The sequence below is a fragment of the Scleropages formosus genome, chromosome 23 (genome assembly GCF_900964775.1).
Source record: "Scleropages formosus chromosome 23, fSclFor1.1, whole genome shotgun sequence".
Lineage (NCBI taxonomy): Eukaryota > Metazoa > Chordata > Actinopteri > Osteoglossiformes > Osteoglossidae > Scleropages > Scleropages formosus.
In genome coordinates, this window is record NC_041828.1 from 13,572,543 (window position 1) to 13,587,433 (window position 14,891).

The following is a 14,891-nucleotide window of genomic DNA, read 5'->3' on the forward strand; positions in this document are numbered from 1 at the left end:
TGCACCCCTCCCCTAGCTGACCAGCCGTCTTCACACAGGGAGCTGCGGGAGAAGATCCAGCCTGAGATCATGGAGCTGATCAAGCAGCAGAGGCTGAACCGGCTCTGCGAGGGAACCTGCTTCAGGAAGATCAGCTGCCGGAGGCGGCAAGGTGGGGGTCAGCTTTCAGAACAGGCAGAGCTAGCTTCCAACTCTGACACACACACACACACACACACACACACACACACACACACACACACACACACACACACACACACAGAGTCTCTTATAGAGCACCTTGCCTCTATCACACCCACCAGCGTTATCTCAATCGCATAGCCACACATGTGTTTCTTCTTACGGTGTGCACAGTATGCTATTATACGCTCAGAAATGTCAAGTCGTTATGGAGCATCCTTCCGTCAATCCATCCACCCATTATCAACAACTGATGATTCAGTGCAGGCTCCTGGTTGTCTCGAACCTGTCCTGGAAGCATAGGGAGTGTGACAAGGTATACCCTGGATGGGTCACCCTATACAGTACATCACAGAGCAACCGAACACACACACACACACACACACACACACACACACACACACACACACACACACACACAGACAGACAGACAGACAGACAGACAGACAGACAGACAGACAGACAACAGTTTAGAGTTAACAATTTGTCCCAAACATGTGGGAGCAACCAGAGCACCTGGAGGAAACGCATGCAAACGTGAGGGTAACACGCAACAGCCACACAGACTGAACCGGGTTTGAACCCAGAGCCCAGGAGCTGTGAGGGACCAGCACACCCCTCTGCACTGCCGCGCTGTCCATGCCCCATACAGTCCATTTGTAACTTTGACTGATGAAGAGCAAACCATAAAATTGCCTTTATTACACTGAATTTGCCTTTTGCCTCCCGTGCACGAGGCGTCACCGCGTTCCACTGCACAGAATGAAAAGAGGACCTTTCAGTACCGTGACAAATATTTATATTTGCTGCTTCGGCACGTTCGCGCTACCCTTCCTCTCCCTGCGTCTGATCGTGTCATTAATTTCGAGCGTCGGCACAGGGACGCGTTGTGCCGCGGCGGAGGTGTTTCTGAAGAGCGCGCGGAAACGCGAGCAAGATGGAACGGAGCTCCCGGACATCTGAAAGCTCTCCCGTACAGCATTATTAGTTCATCTCGCAACATGAGTTCGCACTCGGTCTCCTCAGCCTTTTTCGACCTTTTTATGTGGGACACTTTTACAGAGCATCTCATGACTGCTTTTACCGTGGTGAGCCGGAATCGATTGTAGTAATGAGTAAATGGACTAACTCCGCTCATCAGCTCCTAAGGAGGTTAGCGTGTCCCGGCTACAGGGGATTGAACATCAGGGTCGTGTGACCCTTAAGATAATCGGATGGTGTGCACTTTGCCGGGAGGATGCATTAGGGTATCTGTTTTGTCTCCGAGACTGTGCGGGTTCCCATCGTGTCTCTGTCGCAGCCATTACTGCCTCCTGTCCTTCAGGAGGAATATTGTTCCCGAATAATAAAACGTTCTCGTGTATTCATGTGTTTTTAAACTTTTGTACTGCTCGCATTCGCAGCCCCCTTTCGCGGCAGATCCGTGCGTCCTTGAGTTCGTTGTCGGAGTGCTTCCCTTTGAAAGGACCCTGACGCTTGCGTGCTTGGAGAGCGAGTGTTTGGGGACCCACCGTCAGGCCTGCTATCCTTTTTCACACTCGCTGGCTGGAGCTGAATGATGCCCGTGAAAAGCCGAAAAGAAGCCTTATCGGGTTGCTTCTTTAATTTGGCGCTTTTCACAGTCGGAAAGGATTAAATTACCCAGAGTCCACAGGCGGAATGGAGAAAAAAAAAAAAAAGGTCCTTTGGAAATTCTCTGTTGGGTCATATTTATCTTGCACTTTTCTCCAAAGTGACTTAGTACTACTTACCATGATTTACCCATTTGTACAGTACAGTAATTTTTGCTGTATTAACTGACGGTAAGTACCTTGATCAAGGGTACTGCAGTTGGAGGGCGTATTTGAACTTGGGTCCTTTGAGTCCAAAGGCAGCGGCTCTAGCCACTACGCCCCCCGCTGCCACAGGTTCAACTGTTCAGTCTTTTCCTTGCTTCTCTCTGGGCCACTCTTTTCTCCTTTTTGCAGCGCTTCCATCACGTTGCCCGTCGGCATCTGGACGGTATACCGTATGAGGCACAAGTTCTTACTTTGACGCATCGACGCACAACGTTTTTCTCCTTTTCGCGTCATCCGTGATCACGTCGCTGAAATTAAGCCGAACGGCAGCGTATTTGTCTCCGAGAACATTCGGATGTTAGCCGTGGCTCCCGGACGCTACCCCACACGTTTTCCGTATGAGATGTGACCGTAAAGACCCAGCCCCGGGAGGTGCGCGGTAGCGCTGTCCGTTCGGCGCTCAAATCGTGCCGAGTCCCTGTGGCTCTCGCACGCATTCTGTGCCCCGCGGTGGCGCGTCGCGACCCCCGTGTGTTTTTCTTTGGCCGAGACCAAAGGCTGCAGCTCGGCCCAATCATCGGAGCGATCCTTCCTCTCGGCACCGTCCCGCCGGGATGACCCGGACCCCGGCCTTTCATGCCACGTTAATTATATGCATCGAACCAAGCTGGCTGCCTTGAGTCTTGACCGTGAAGGAAAACAGGCGTCCGAGGATGCGACTCTGAAGTGCTTTGAGCTGCGAGCAAAATGTGACGCGGTCCAATTAATATTCCTCGTAAGTTCCTTAAAGTCGTCTTCCGCAGAAAGTGTTTGATCTGAGCAGCTGAATTGAAACTGAGCTCTTTGCATCACGGGTCTTTCTTTGTCGATAACATTTAGGAAGGATATAGGAAGCTCTGTATGTTAGAAGATCCATGATGTTTAGGCACATTAGAGGCAGCAGGTGGCGGAGCGGTTAGAGCCGTAGGGGTGCAGTCGAAGGACCTGGGTTCGAATTTCACATCCTGCTGCAGTACTTAATTATATGCGGTAAAAATTGCCCTGTTGTATATAAGGATAAATAAATTCGGACACCTTAACGCTATTAGTTGTCCTGGAGAAATGCATCTGCTAAATGAATAATCCAGGAGTTGCGTTTAGATCATTCTGGTATTTTTTCCGTGTACTCCTTGAAGTGAATTACATGAGACATTTTCCAGCATTGATGGGATTTGGCTTGATTTCTCCCCCCCCTACCCCTCCCCCTCCCCCCCACTGCTGTATGAAATGTGAAATTGCATATCAGAAATAGACTTCCCAAAAAGCACTGTCCACATGGTAACAAAGCCCTGAGCTGAATAAATCTTGTCCCTCTTATTCGCAGTGACATCTTTTTGTCGGTGCTTCCTCCTGCCTGTCAGTGTGATCTGAGGACACGAGCGGCTGGAGCGAAGCGCACGCACGCACGCGCACGCACGTATACACCAATCCTGCTTTATATATCCACGCATGCCGCACGTTGCGTCCTCTAGACTCGGGTCCGACCGTATTGCACGGCAGGCCCGCGTTTCCCCTCCAGATTGTCGTGCGCAGATAATCTTCTGATTGTTGTAACAATACGCAGTGGGAAGGCTTAGAACGCATCCCTTTAGAGGCATTAAAACACATTTAATCTCAGCAGATGTAGAGCAGGGCGAGCTTAGGTGCGGCGGCCGCGGGCCGTCCCTTAATGCCGTGCACGTGGAACACGCTGCCCGAGATAAACGGGAAGCGGGGCTTTAAAGCGAGACGCCCTCCGCCTGCTCGCGTTCCCGCGTTTCGCAGCGACTCTTGCGACGTGCTCCAGGCCTGCTTAGCCGTGACATTTGTAGCCGCCCTGTTTGCGACCGCTTACAGCGTCAGCTGGTAGGAAGGTTCGCAGCCTAATCCTCTGGCGCTTATGTAAGGATGACAGATGTCGAATTACACATCGCTGCATACCGTGGCGGTGTGGCTGCGTTATTTTATACGTGCGTGTGACATACACACGGCAGCCCTGCGGTGGGCAGGCAGTTACTGATAATGGGTAAATGGATGAGTATTACAAGTATTACACAATTAATATTGCACAGTTTACGCATTTTATGTAAATGCACTTGTGTTGCTCAGTTGCATTGTCAGCGCAAGTTTAACACATGTTCATATTTAATACGGACACACTGGGGCAATCGCGCACACGCGCACACACACATCATCTGAAACGGCTTGTCCCATACGGGGTCGCGGGGAGCCGGAGCCAAACCCGGCAAGTCGGGGCGTAAGGCCGGAGGGGGAGGGGGGGACACCCAGGACGGGACGCCAGTCCATCGCAAGGCACCCCAAGTAGGACTCGAACCCCAGTCCCACTAAAGAGCAGGACCCAGTCCAATCCAGTGCACCACCGCAATCTGTAGACTAGATATTTGTTTATTGGCTGTCGGATATTGTACTGGAGCAGTTCGTATTAAGCACTTTCTCAAGGGGGCTGTATGCTTTACCACCCTGCTACCGCCTGTCCTAAATTGGTAATCGGCCCAGCAAAAGATGTGTGGACAAAGACATTCAATATTAATGCTGCAAAAAAATCAGCTTTAGTCCGAGCCAGCAGCGCTCTACGTGTCTTTTGTCGAGTCCTGTCCTCTTTGTCTCTTAGAAAACCCACGGCTGGGGCAGCTGCTACCGTACTAGTTAGAGCTGCTACCTTTGGACCCAAAGGTTGCAGGTTTTAATTCCACCTCCAAGTGTAGCACCCTTGAGCAAGTCAAATTACCCAGCTGTATAAATAGGAAAATAATTGTAAGTATCTGAACATTGTAAATTGCTTTGGAGAAACGTGTCAGCTAAGAGAATAAATGTAAACGTTAAATACTACAGTGTGCTGAGGACACTGTGTGCCTGAGAACTCGTAATTGCCTGCATCAGTGGGTGGGAAAACCACCTCGCCAGCTTAGCTGATGTGTAGACAGCCATCTGTCCATCCTTCAGTCCATTATCAATTTCTGCTTCTCCAGTGCAGGGTCATGGTGGTCCAGAGCCTATCCTGGAGGCATAGGGACTGTGGCAAAACACACCCTGGATGGGATGCCAGTCCATTTCAGAACTATCACAAACACACACTTATTAACTCACACACACTAAGGTCAGTATAATCCACCTGAAACACATGCCGTTGGACTGTGGGAAGAAACCAGAGCACCTGGAGGAAACCCACAGAAACCAAGGGAGAACATGCAAACTCCCCACAGAGCTCTGCAACACCAGTGCTTCCGCTGCTCGTCTGTGCCTCTCCACCGCAGAACGGATAAATAATATTGTGTGTTCTGTCATTTATATATTAGCTCTTCATCAACCGCCCCCAACTAATGTAGGAAACTACGCCGAATTTTTTTTAAATTGCAGTTTTTGTTTTTAAATAATATATTTTACTTTTATACTATTTAATTCTATATTATATTTGATCCCTGCAGTCTGTCGAGTTTGCATGTTCTTGTGTCTACGTGGGTTTCCTCCGGGTGCTCTGGTTTCCTCCCACACTCCAAAGACATGCTGTTCAGGTTCACCCACAGTGTGCGAGTGACAGTGTGTGTTTCACTGACCTATGTAAGTAGTGTATATAACAGTGTAAGTCACTTTGGTGAATAAGGTGCGTGGGCTCATAACACTACATAGAGTTCGCTGGAGAAAAGTGTCTGCTAAATGAAGTAACGGAAACATGTGTAAAACAGACTAACGGTGACTCCGGTCAGATTTCTGTATTATGAGTTGTGGGAGAAGGAAGATCTGTTCGGCAGCCGCAGCTCCTTGTCGTGTTGTGCCGAAACCATACGCAGGTGCTCTAGCCGCCGTTGAGCACGACACGAAGCTTGCCTAAGATAGGCACCGTGCCAATGTCTGCCAAGCGTCTATTTTCAGCAATTAGAACTTGGATGCAGCCCCCGGTGACACGTGCCAGCGATCGGTCCCCAGCCCGCATGTGCGCCGCACCTCCTTCGCCCAGCCCTCCGATGCCTTGGCACCTTCTGAAATGCCAGGCATCGTGCTCGGGAGCATATGTGCAGCAATGCCAGCGCCCCCTCCCCTCCCGAGCGACGCTTTAACAACCAGAAATTCTGAGCCAGAATCGCAGGCTTCTGACCTCTGCTGTGTCTTTGAGGCCCTTGCTTTTAAAAAAAAAAAAACTCTCTTAATTGTTGTGATTGTTGGTTTTTTTCATTCAGTTTTTATTAGCAACAGCACTCCTCTTCCACTGCGTGTCTGCGAAATGCCCCCGAGCGGCCCGGCGCCTTCTTGACCCATCCTTCCTCCTTTTCTGCAGACAAGTTCTGGTATTGCCGCCTGTCGCCAAACCACAAGGTCCTGCACTACGGAGACCTGGAGGAGCACCCACAAGGGGAGGTGCCTCACGACTCCCTGCAGGACAAGCGTGAGTAGCCTGCTGCGGTTCCCAAACACCTCCTCCCCCCCCCCCCAGGGGCAGCGGGCGGCGTAGCGGCTGGAGCGGCTGGAGCGGCTGCCTTGAACTCGGAGCTCGGGTCGATGTTTAAAGCGTGAGGAGAACGTAGTGGCAGGTTCCCTCTCGTGCAGCATCTCACTTGTTTATTTCAAGTTCTTGTTTTCGGAAGTTGCTCTTCTGCAAGCGTCCAAACTTGAGCGGTTTTATCCCATACGAAAAGCAAACTGTCAAGAAAAAAAAAAAAAAAAAGAGAGAGAGAGAGAGAAACGAGCCCTGTGAAGCGGCTGGCTGTCTGTCTGTGATGCCGCACATACTGATACTCCCACACTTGATTAAAACCATAACCTTCAATTAATTGTTTACAATTACATGTTTACGGATCTGCCGCCGCTGCTTTTCATCTGCGCTTTGACGGCGCCTCGGTGTTTCTGAGGATCATCTTTCGCTCATGCGGCTTGTTGAGCGAGCGCTTGCTTTCGTGCAACGCAGGAGTGTAAAAGCACAGTAAATCGCAGCAGCGGCGTACCGCAAGCGGGAGCGCTTGACTTCTGGTGTCTCTCTCGCCACCGTCTTTTCCTCTTTTGCCCACAGTTCCGGTGGCGGATATCAAAGCGGTCGTGACGGGAAAAGACTGCCCGCACATGAAGGAAAAAGGAGCGCTCAAGCAGAAGGTGAGCTGTGGGGTGCGCTGCTTTGCTGCACTCCTGTCCATGCGCACGTTGGGCGGGTCAAGGGATGTTGATTCCAAACACCTTTTCTTCAGCTCGGAACATCTGGACTTTTGCAGGACGCTACACTATGGGTGTTACGGTCCATCGACCGCATATCAAGTGACCGCATACTGGCGTGAGCGGACAGTCCGGTGCCGCCTGCAGAGTCGCGGTATTATTATTTCTTAACATCGTAAATTTTCAGGTACAAAAAAAATCGCGAAGTAATTTTCAAGCACGTACAGTACATACTCCCACTATATAACACAAAAATACTTTTGGCGGTGTAGAGTTATAAGGAATCGTCATTCTTTGCACAAGGCTCTTCCCTCTTCCGACGACATATGGTGACTGTCGTCCGTAGCGGTTGGGTTTGGAGCAAAATTACACAATTAAAAAATAATAGTGACAGTAATCCAAGAGATTTGTAAGGATCTAGCTAAATACATAACACGAGAAATATTAAAATATTTTATTAGATGCAGAATTATTGAAGAACCACTGTTTGCTGCACAAGATGCTTTGAACGGTGCTGCTTTTTAAGGGGGGGGGGGAATTAATGATCAGTCCATCACACAGCCAGACCCACCCCACCCCACCCCACCCATGTTTGCTCGTCTAAGAAGAAGGAATAGGAGATGAGCATTACGTTGCGATGTACGAGGAATGCGTTAAAGTAACAAACGTAAAGAAACGTGATGCTCGCGGGTACCTTGTGAAGACCAAGACTGTGTGGGACTCTTCCAGACAGGCCCCAGGAAGCAGAGCGCCGCTCGCTGTCGTACGGTAACCGGAGCTCCCCCGAGAGCGTCCGGCGGAAGGTATCGGCCCCGGGGGGTCCGGAGAGCCCGGCGCCGCCCCGTCCGTCGGCGGCGTCACGGGACGCCCGGGAACGAACGCGTGGAGTTGCGCTTAAGCGGGGCGCATCGGGACGGCGTGTAGAATGTAGAACCCGACTTTTACGAGATCCACGGCTGGGCCGTTCGGAGTCGTCGGTAGAGCTCTTGTCTAAGTGCATTTGCTCATTCCCGTTGTTCACGTTGTGTACCTTCAGAACTGAAATACGTATGAACCTTGTGTCAGTCTGGCCAGAAACCTGCCTTGTCCCGACAGTTTATTTCACATGGCTTCTTTTATTTTGTGCCCCGGCCGTGCCTTTTCTCTCCGTCTTCAGGGTTGTACCGCATCAAGCGTATAATTTAATAAATAGTGACAGATTCAGGTCTTCGGAGAGCTTCGTGCGATTTCAAAGGATATTGATGCATCTGCCGCTGCGGTAGGGCTGTAAAAGCTGTTTAATACCAGGGTTTCTCTGCTTATGTAGGGTGTGAGTTGCAGCATTTCTGCCAACTGTAATCACTCAAACAGGAAGTGACAAATTCTATAAATAATAACATTGCTTTTAATACTCGCTAAATAGTGCGAGTCGGAGAAGGGGGAAAAGGGAGACGGCGATGGCTGTGAGAGACGTAATTTAAAGTTCAAAGAAACATTTAAAACTCTGAAACCAGCTGCGAAGTTAGCAAATACCAGGAAAGGGGGAGTGGGGGTCATCATCGTTGTTATTATTATGGGGGAACGGTGGCGCAGCGGGTTTGGCCTGTGCCTGCTCTCCGGTGGGTCCGGGGTTCGAGTCTCGCTTGGGGTGCCTTGCGATGGACTGGCGTCCCGTCCTGGGTGTGTCCCCTCCCCCTCCGGCCCTACGCGCTGGGTTAGGCTCCGGTTTGCCGCGACCCCGCTTGGGACAAGTGGTTTCAGCCTCTGTGTGTATGTGTGTGTGTGTGTGTTGTTTATTAAACCTCTGCTGATGCTTTTATTAGACTTTCTGAGGAACACAACAACAGGGCACCTTGGGCTCCAGCTGACACCCTTCTGGCTACCAGCGTGTTTCCGTAAGCGCGGTGCCATGTGTTGCATCAGTACCCTGCGAGTTAATAGCAGGAATAAAAAATGAAGGATGTGCCACGTCCACCGTAATGGGGAGATCAAGGAAAAAACGACAGAGAGAGAAGAAGCAGTCTAGACAGTGGGGAGAGGAGCTGAGGGCTGACCGGGGAGGGTGGAGCACAGACGGCGGAGTGAGAACAACAGGGACAGTTTGATGGATGGCTGCTTGAAGAGTATGGAGAGAAAGGCCATGCCTGAGGTTTAAGTGAGGCTTCTCTTCCTCTTCTGCGGTGCAGTCGAGGAGCAGAGAAGAACGTGTCTGAAGAAAGGTGTGTCGCAGTGAGAGTGGAAGGATGTGTGCAGCACGGTGAGAGCACATACCAGTGTGTTTCTGGCTCCCTTTCTCCCTCAGAACTGCTGAATCCCTTTCGGTTTCATTTAAGAAGGGTCTCAAAGCACATTTCCTTTGGATTCATTTCTCTCCTGATCTCCAAATTGCTCTGTAAAAATTCATCACACCATCTCAAGATCACTTTTGCATTTCGTATGAATTCTGTATGCGGCTACTGGCGTAATATGTGCCGTAAAAAGGGATGTCTTGGATAAACCGCTCTGTCATGTGTCGGCGGCTAAAGCTCTCTGTTGGTGAATTTTACTTTTCTCTACCTGAGATGTATTTCACTGTGGGGAAAAATGCGAATTTATCAAGTGAATAATTCAGATTTCAAATAACTCTAAGCCTAGCCTCCAACGACAAATCTGAGATAGAAGGCGGCACCGCAAACACGTGAGCAACCGTGTGGGTGCGGCACCAGCCCGTACGCAGCATCGGTGATCCCTCGTCGCGGTCGGGGATTGTTGGATCCACGTGTATCCCGTCGGCCCTGGGGGGTGCCGCGGCTGAAAGGGTTACGCTCCGCAGCGCCCGCGCTTCCCGTTCCGCCACCCAGCCACGAGTACGCAATCCGAGGCGTTCTGCGTCTGATACGAATCGCCTGTCACGGGTGTCTCCTTGAAACGGCCACGCTCACCTTGTTCCCAGCGCTGCCCGAACCCTCCGCCCCTGGCTCTCTCTCCTTTCTCCGTGTCACTGTGTCGGGCAGCGGTCCACCCAGCCCCCGGCCCGTTGTCAGGCTGCCGGAGAGGAGAGGTGAGCAGAGCATAGGTGAAGTCGGCCTCCCGCCGAGTTGACCTTACCAGCCTGCCGCAGCCCCCTGCGGCGTTAGCGGTCGGGAGGCGATGACATCACTTCCTGGCCCAGCATAGGGCGTGTGAGTCACGGGCACCACGCAGAGGCCGGCTGCGCCCGTCCGATCACGCCGGCAGATACCCGTCGAGCTAACCGGGGCCAGTCGAGTGGAAATAAACGAATTCTGTGAGCTTTACGTGAAGCTTTCCACACGACTGGAGGAGGTTTCGTCAGCGCGGGAACCTTGAAACATCTCCCGCTTCGGTGATAATTAAGTAAAGGCTGTAATTGATGGGAGAACTTTCAGATTTCGTCGAGACGTTCGTGAAACGAGCGCTAGCCGTGCGACGGCCGCCGCTTAACAAATCCGTCCCGGCAGAACGCGGTTCTCCCCGAATGTGGCGCGCGGGCTTTTTTTCTTCATAGAAGCGTCTTTGCCGGAGCGTCGTCTTTGAGCAAAGGCCCCCGTTCGGCCGCTCCTCGGTCCTTGTCGCGGGAGGGCCGTCTAATCCGTCTGATCCGTCTGATGCGGCTGTCTGCCTGGTAAACTCTACGATGGTTAAGGCCTTTCGACAAATAAGCGTCAGGACTTGTGCGAGCGTTGCCTTTTTGCTCATTAATCTCATATGCCCAGCCACGTGGCTGCTCGTTGCCTTTTTCCCAGACATGTCCAGGTTTAGCCGTAAATGCTGGACCTATTGCTCTGTTCAGCGTCAGTGTAGGTGCCACAAGCAGTACACACCACGGTGCCGAGCCTACTCTAAATGACCTCAGCATCTCACGGGAAGGTACGGCGTTCGGCGCCCATGGCGTGCCTCCCCGAAGAGGCTGACAAAGTGCTGTGTCACCGTGACGACGGCGCGGCCGCCGCCGCTTCCCCGCTCGCGGCGGGCGAATCTGTTCCGAAGCACCGGTGTCATTTTGACGGATTTGCCATCTGGCGTTCGATATGTAGCGAGGCGGCGTGCAAAAGGAGACGTTTCGCAAAGGGAGCCAGTCCGTGGGACTTTTGGTGACAGCCTGACTCTCGTCTCATTGCAGGAGGTGCTGGAGCTGGCTTTCTCCATCTTGTATGAGTCAGATGAGTACTTAAACTTCATCGCTCCCGATAAGCACGAGGTAAGGACCTATTATTCACCTCGTTTCCACCGCCGCGCTCAAGGAAGATGTCATTGTTCGTTAATCCCCGAGACGCGGCGAAGAAAAGGTTTTGGGCGTATTTTTACAGCCTCCTGGAATTTGCCCGAGCGCTGCTTCTGTGGTGTTATGTGGTGGTATTTTAAAGCGTAGAATGTCCTCTGGAAGCGTATTAGGATTGAGCGTTTTGGTAAGTATGGTTTATGGTTAAAAAAAAGCAGCGTCCTCTACAGTGGACGAAAATGAGCGGCTAGATCTCGGGAGGCTGTACGGTGCCGTTACGGCCAGAGAGTTTTAAAAAGGTACAAGCGACAAGCGCCGTTTGTTTTAGGGTGACCGATATTCCTGTTCTCTTTCAGTGCCGTCGCGTTAAGCCCCTCAGTCACTAGCCAGCGTGAAAGAGCGAGTGCGGACCTCGTTACTGTGGCCATTTCATCGTATCGTTGAATTTCGTTTCGTTGCAGTACTGCGTGTGGACGGACGGCCTCAACGCTCTCTTGGGGAAGGAGATGACGAGTGAATTCACCAAGTCTGACTTGGACACTCTGCTGAGCATGGAGATGAAGCTCCGCCTCCTGGACCTCGAGAACATCCAGATTCCCGAGGCTCCGCCCCCAATTCCCAAAGAGCCTAGCAACTATGACTTTGTTTACGACAACTAACCACCAACTGGACCAATAATTTCTACTGGAACAAACTGTTAATGAATGACTGCAACGAGAAAGAACAAAAATGGATCAGTTTAACTTTTTTTTTTTTTTTTTCCTTTTTCTTTTCTTGCTACAGTTGGAAAACTTTTTTCTTTTTTTTTTTTTTAAAGCTGTATTTTAATGTATTGTCAGCACTTAACAACTGTGCAGAGAGGCATGATTCGGAGTTCCGGGGGCTCCGACGCTCACGCCTGAGACGAGGGACCAAGAGCTGAGCGGTTCCACGTCTCCATACGTTCGGTTCTCTTTTTCGTCGAATATACTGCGTGAAACGTGAAAAGTCCGTATTGGAACATTTTCTGGAGGGGGAGGGGGGGTGATGAACAGGGGGGGTCGTTGGCTGCGGGGGTCTTGCCCTGCAGCGAGAAAGTGGCAGCTGTGCGTGTGAAGGGCAGAAGGGAGCTATACAGCTTTCATCTTCCCTTCTTCACACCTTCGCACACACCTTGACCCAAGCTTCACGCAGACCGTTAAATGAAGCGCGTCTCGAGCCCTTGCGCTAACGTGCACGGAAAACGCATCCGTTCTTCGCCCCATTCCCGGCAGTAGCACTCCAAAGCAATACGGGCTTCTCCCTCCCTCCTCACGCGTCGGGCCAACTTCAGCGGTATTTGCGAGGCTGCCGAGCGCTCGGTTGTTGCAACGTTGTTTCCGTGTCGATCGCAGCGAGTCCCTTCGCTTCGGCTTCGCCCCCCTTCCCGCTTCCCGCTTCCGCCACAGTTCTTACCGCCAGTTCGGACAAACGCGCATTTTGATTTCAAACGAACCCGGTTGTCAGTTATACTACGACTGTTCCCCTATAAAACCATTACAGTGTTTGTTTGCGTTAAATGCCCGTTAAAAAAAAAAAAGAGTTCGCGTTAAAATCGGTGTGAAAGAATCTCGTTCACCTTTGTTTGCCCTCTCTTTGGCTCATCATGTTGGTTATGTTTGCAGGTTGTTCTTGTGTCCTGATGTCAAGCTGAGCTGGAAATAAGATACCCTTTTGCTGTCTCCGTCTATGGGTCGGTAAACATGACGTTGAATATTAAGTTAAATGTTAAGTTATCTTTACTTCCGCCTACGATAGGGATTTGTACAATTGTCAGGCTGTTGCTTTTTTTTTTTTTTTTTTTTTTTTTTTTTAACGTTAAAGCCCATGTCTGCGCCAGTTGAGCACCGTTTGTTTTTACTGCCTTCCTTGGAGGCAAATGTCAGGATGGAGAGATGCAGAAGTCTGAGAGCGTGAGAGATCTGGATAAAACCATGTTCATGAAGAAATAAAATGTTACAGCTGTGTTCAGTAGTAATCGCTTGTTTCGCTCTTCACCGTCCCGGAGCAGTAAAAGCGCACGGCGTGGCAATAATTCACGCGCGCAGACGCACACGCGCGCACACACTCCGTGGAGCAGCTGGCTCGGACCCTGCTGCGCGGTAGGGGCGCTGTGCACCAGTCTGCTAATTGGAAAGCAAACAACTTTGCATTTAGTCCAGATGTTTTTCATTAATCTCTTTAAAACGCCAAATCTGGAAGTCGATATTCCAAACTCGGTGTATGCATTTGCTGACACTTTACTCCAAAGCAACCGTCAATGATTTTACCCCATTTATACAGCAGTGAAATTGTTACTGTATGAATTCAGGGTAAAAGTCCCTCGATCAAGGGTATCGCAGCGGAAGGTGAGATTCGAACCCGGGTTCTTCGAGGGCCAAGCTCTAACCGCTATGCCACCTGCTGTTATCTTTATAGACATAGCACTGATTTTAAAATGAATTGCTGAGTTTAAATCCAAATTATTTTTTTTAATCAACAGCTGTCATATATATATTAGTATAAACTTTGAAGTTCCTAACACTGTCTGGATTTTCTTTGCAGAATTTCTCAAACACTTTCTGTCCTACAACCATCCGCTTCCGGTCTTAATGCACCATATTTAATACCTTAATTTACGGACGAGGCTACGCGTGTGAAATTTCACCCTCGTGTTGCCCGTGTAGCTTATATGTAAGAAATAATGATACATCACTATTGTTACCAGACAACACAAAAAGGTTTGTTATTTCTCCTGCTTCCTACGGTTTGCTTTAAAAATAAATCGGCAGGGGCGGTAGTGGGCAATAACTCGAGCTTTCACCGTGAAATGGACACCGTTCGTTAGAATTCCTAAGGATAGCCGAAAACCCTCAGCGCTCAGCATTCGGTCGTTGCGTGCGCACTCCTCACCGCGGTAAATAAGGCGGGTTTACGTGCCGCGTCCGGGCCCACGCGCCCCATCTCAATAAATGCATTCTCATCAACGTATAGCAGGTCTCCGGGTCCGCGGTGAGGCCCGCCCGACCGCACCCCACCCCCTCAGGGCTTCCTGCTGTCGGACAGGCCCCGCGCCGTCCGCCTACTGCTCCCGTGCTCTCCGCTCGCAGGATGCAGGCACACTGCCTTGTGGGAGGCAGCGCCCGCCGGAGGAGTTTGGGTGGGTAGGAGATGCTCTGTACACGCAAGCCGCCCTCCTCGAAGGAAGGGATTATTGTCCGCCTTTTCCGCAGGTGAACGGTAGACTTGTGCACGGGAAGGTGGTTCGTCACCCCGCCCAGAATAAACCCTTCCGCTCCGGCTCCTCTTGCGATGAACGTTTGGCTTTTGAATTTTCAAAGACACAAATGTTTTCAAGTGTATTTATTTTTAATTTCTTCGCTGCTCTATTTTTAAAAATTCCCGCCTGTCGTGGAGCGAAATGCCCCGGATTTCTGCACCGTACTGTTAGTTTGTGTTAAAACGCCGTTCACGTTAATGCAACGGAAACAACGGGTGGCTCGGACCGGGGGCACAGCGGCACAGCGGGGAGCGCTGCTGCCTTGCAGCACCTGGCCCAT

The 14,891-nt window shown here is 50.8% G+C and overlaps 1 protein-coding gene across 9 annotated transcripts in view; it reads left to right on the top strand.

Moving 5' to 3' along the window:
- elmo1 (engulfment and cell motility 1 (ced-12 homolog, C. elegans)) overlaps nt 1-13,647 on the top strand; it is a 98,572-nt gene extending 84,925 nt beyond the window's left edge. For 5 of the 9 annotated variants that reach the window (XM_018731886.2, XM_029248092.1, XM_018731885.2 and 2 more), the window contains 5 exons: nt 39-151; nt 6,271-6,378; nt 7,000-7,079; nt 11,236-11,313; nt 11,796-13,645. In XM_018731886.2, the coding sequence (XP_018587402.1) occupies nt 39-151; nt 6,271-6,378; nt 7,000-7,079; nt 11,236-11,313; nt 11,796-11,993 (577 nt within the window). In that variant the 3' untranslated portion in view covers nt 11,994-13,645. Of the gene's footprint in view, nt 1-38; nt 152-6,270; nt 6,379-6,999; nt 7,080-11,235; nt 11,314-11,795 lie in introns of all 9 variants that reach the window. The other 4 variants (XM_018731889.2, XM_018731890.2, XM_018731893.2 and 1 more) reach the window with 2 other exon arrangements.
- Nucleotides 13,648-14,891: the final 1,244 nt, after the last annotated feature.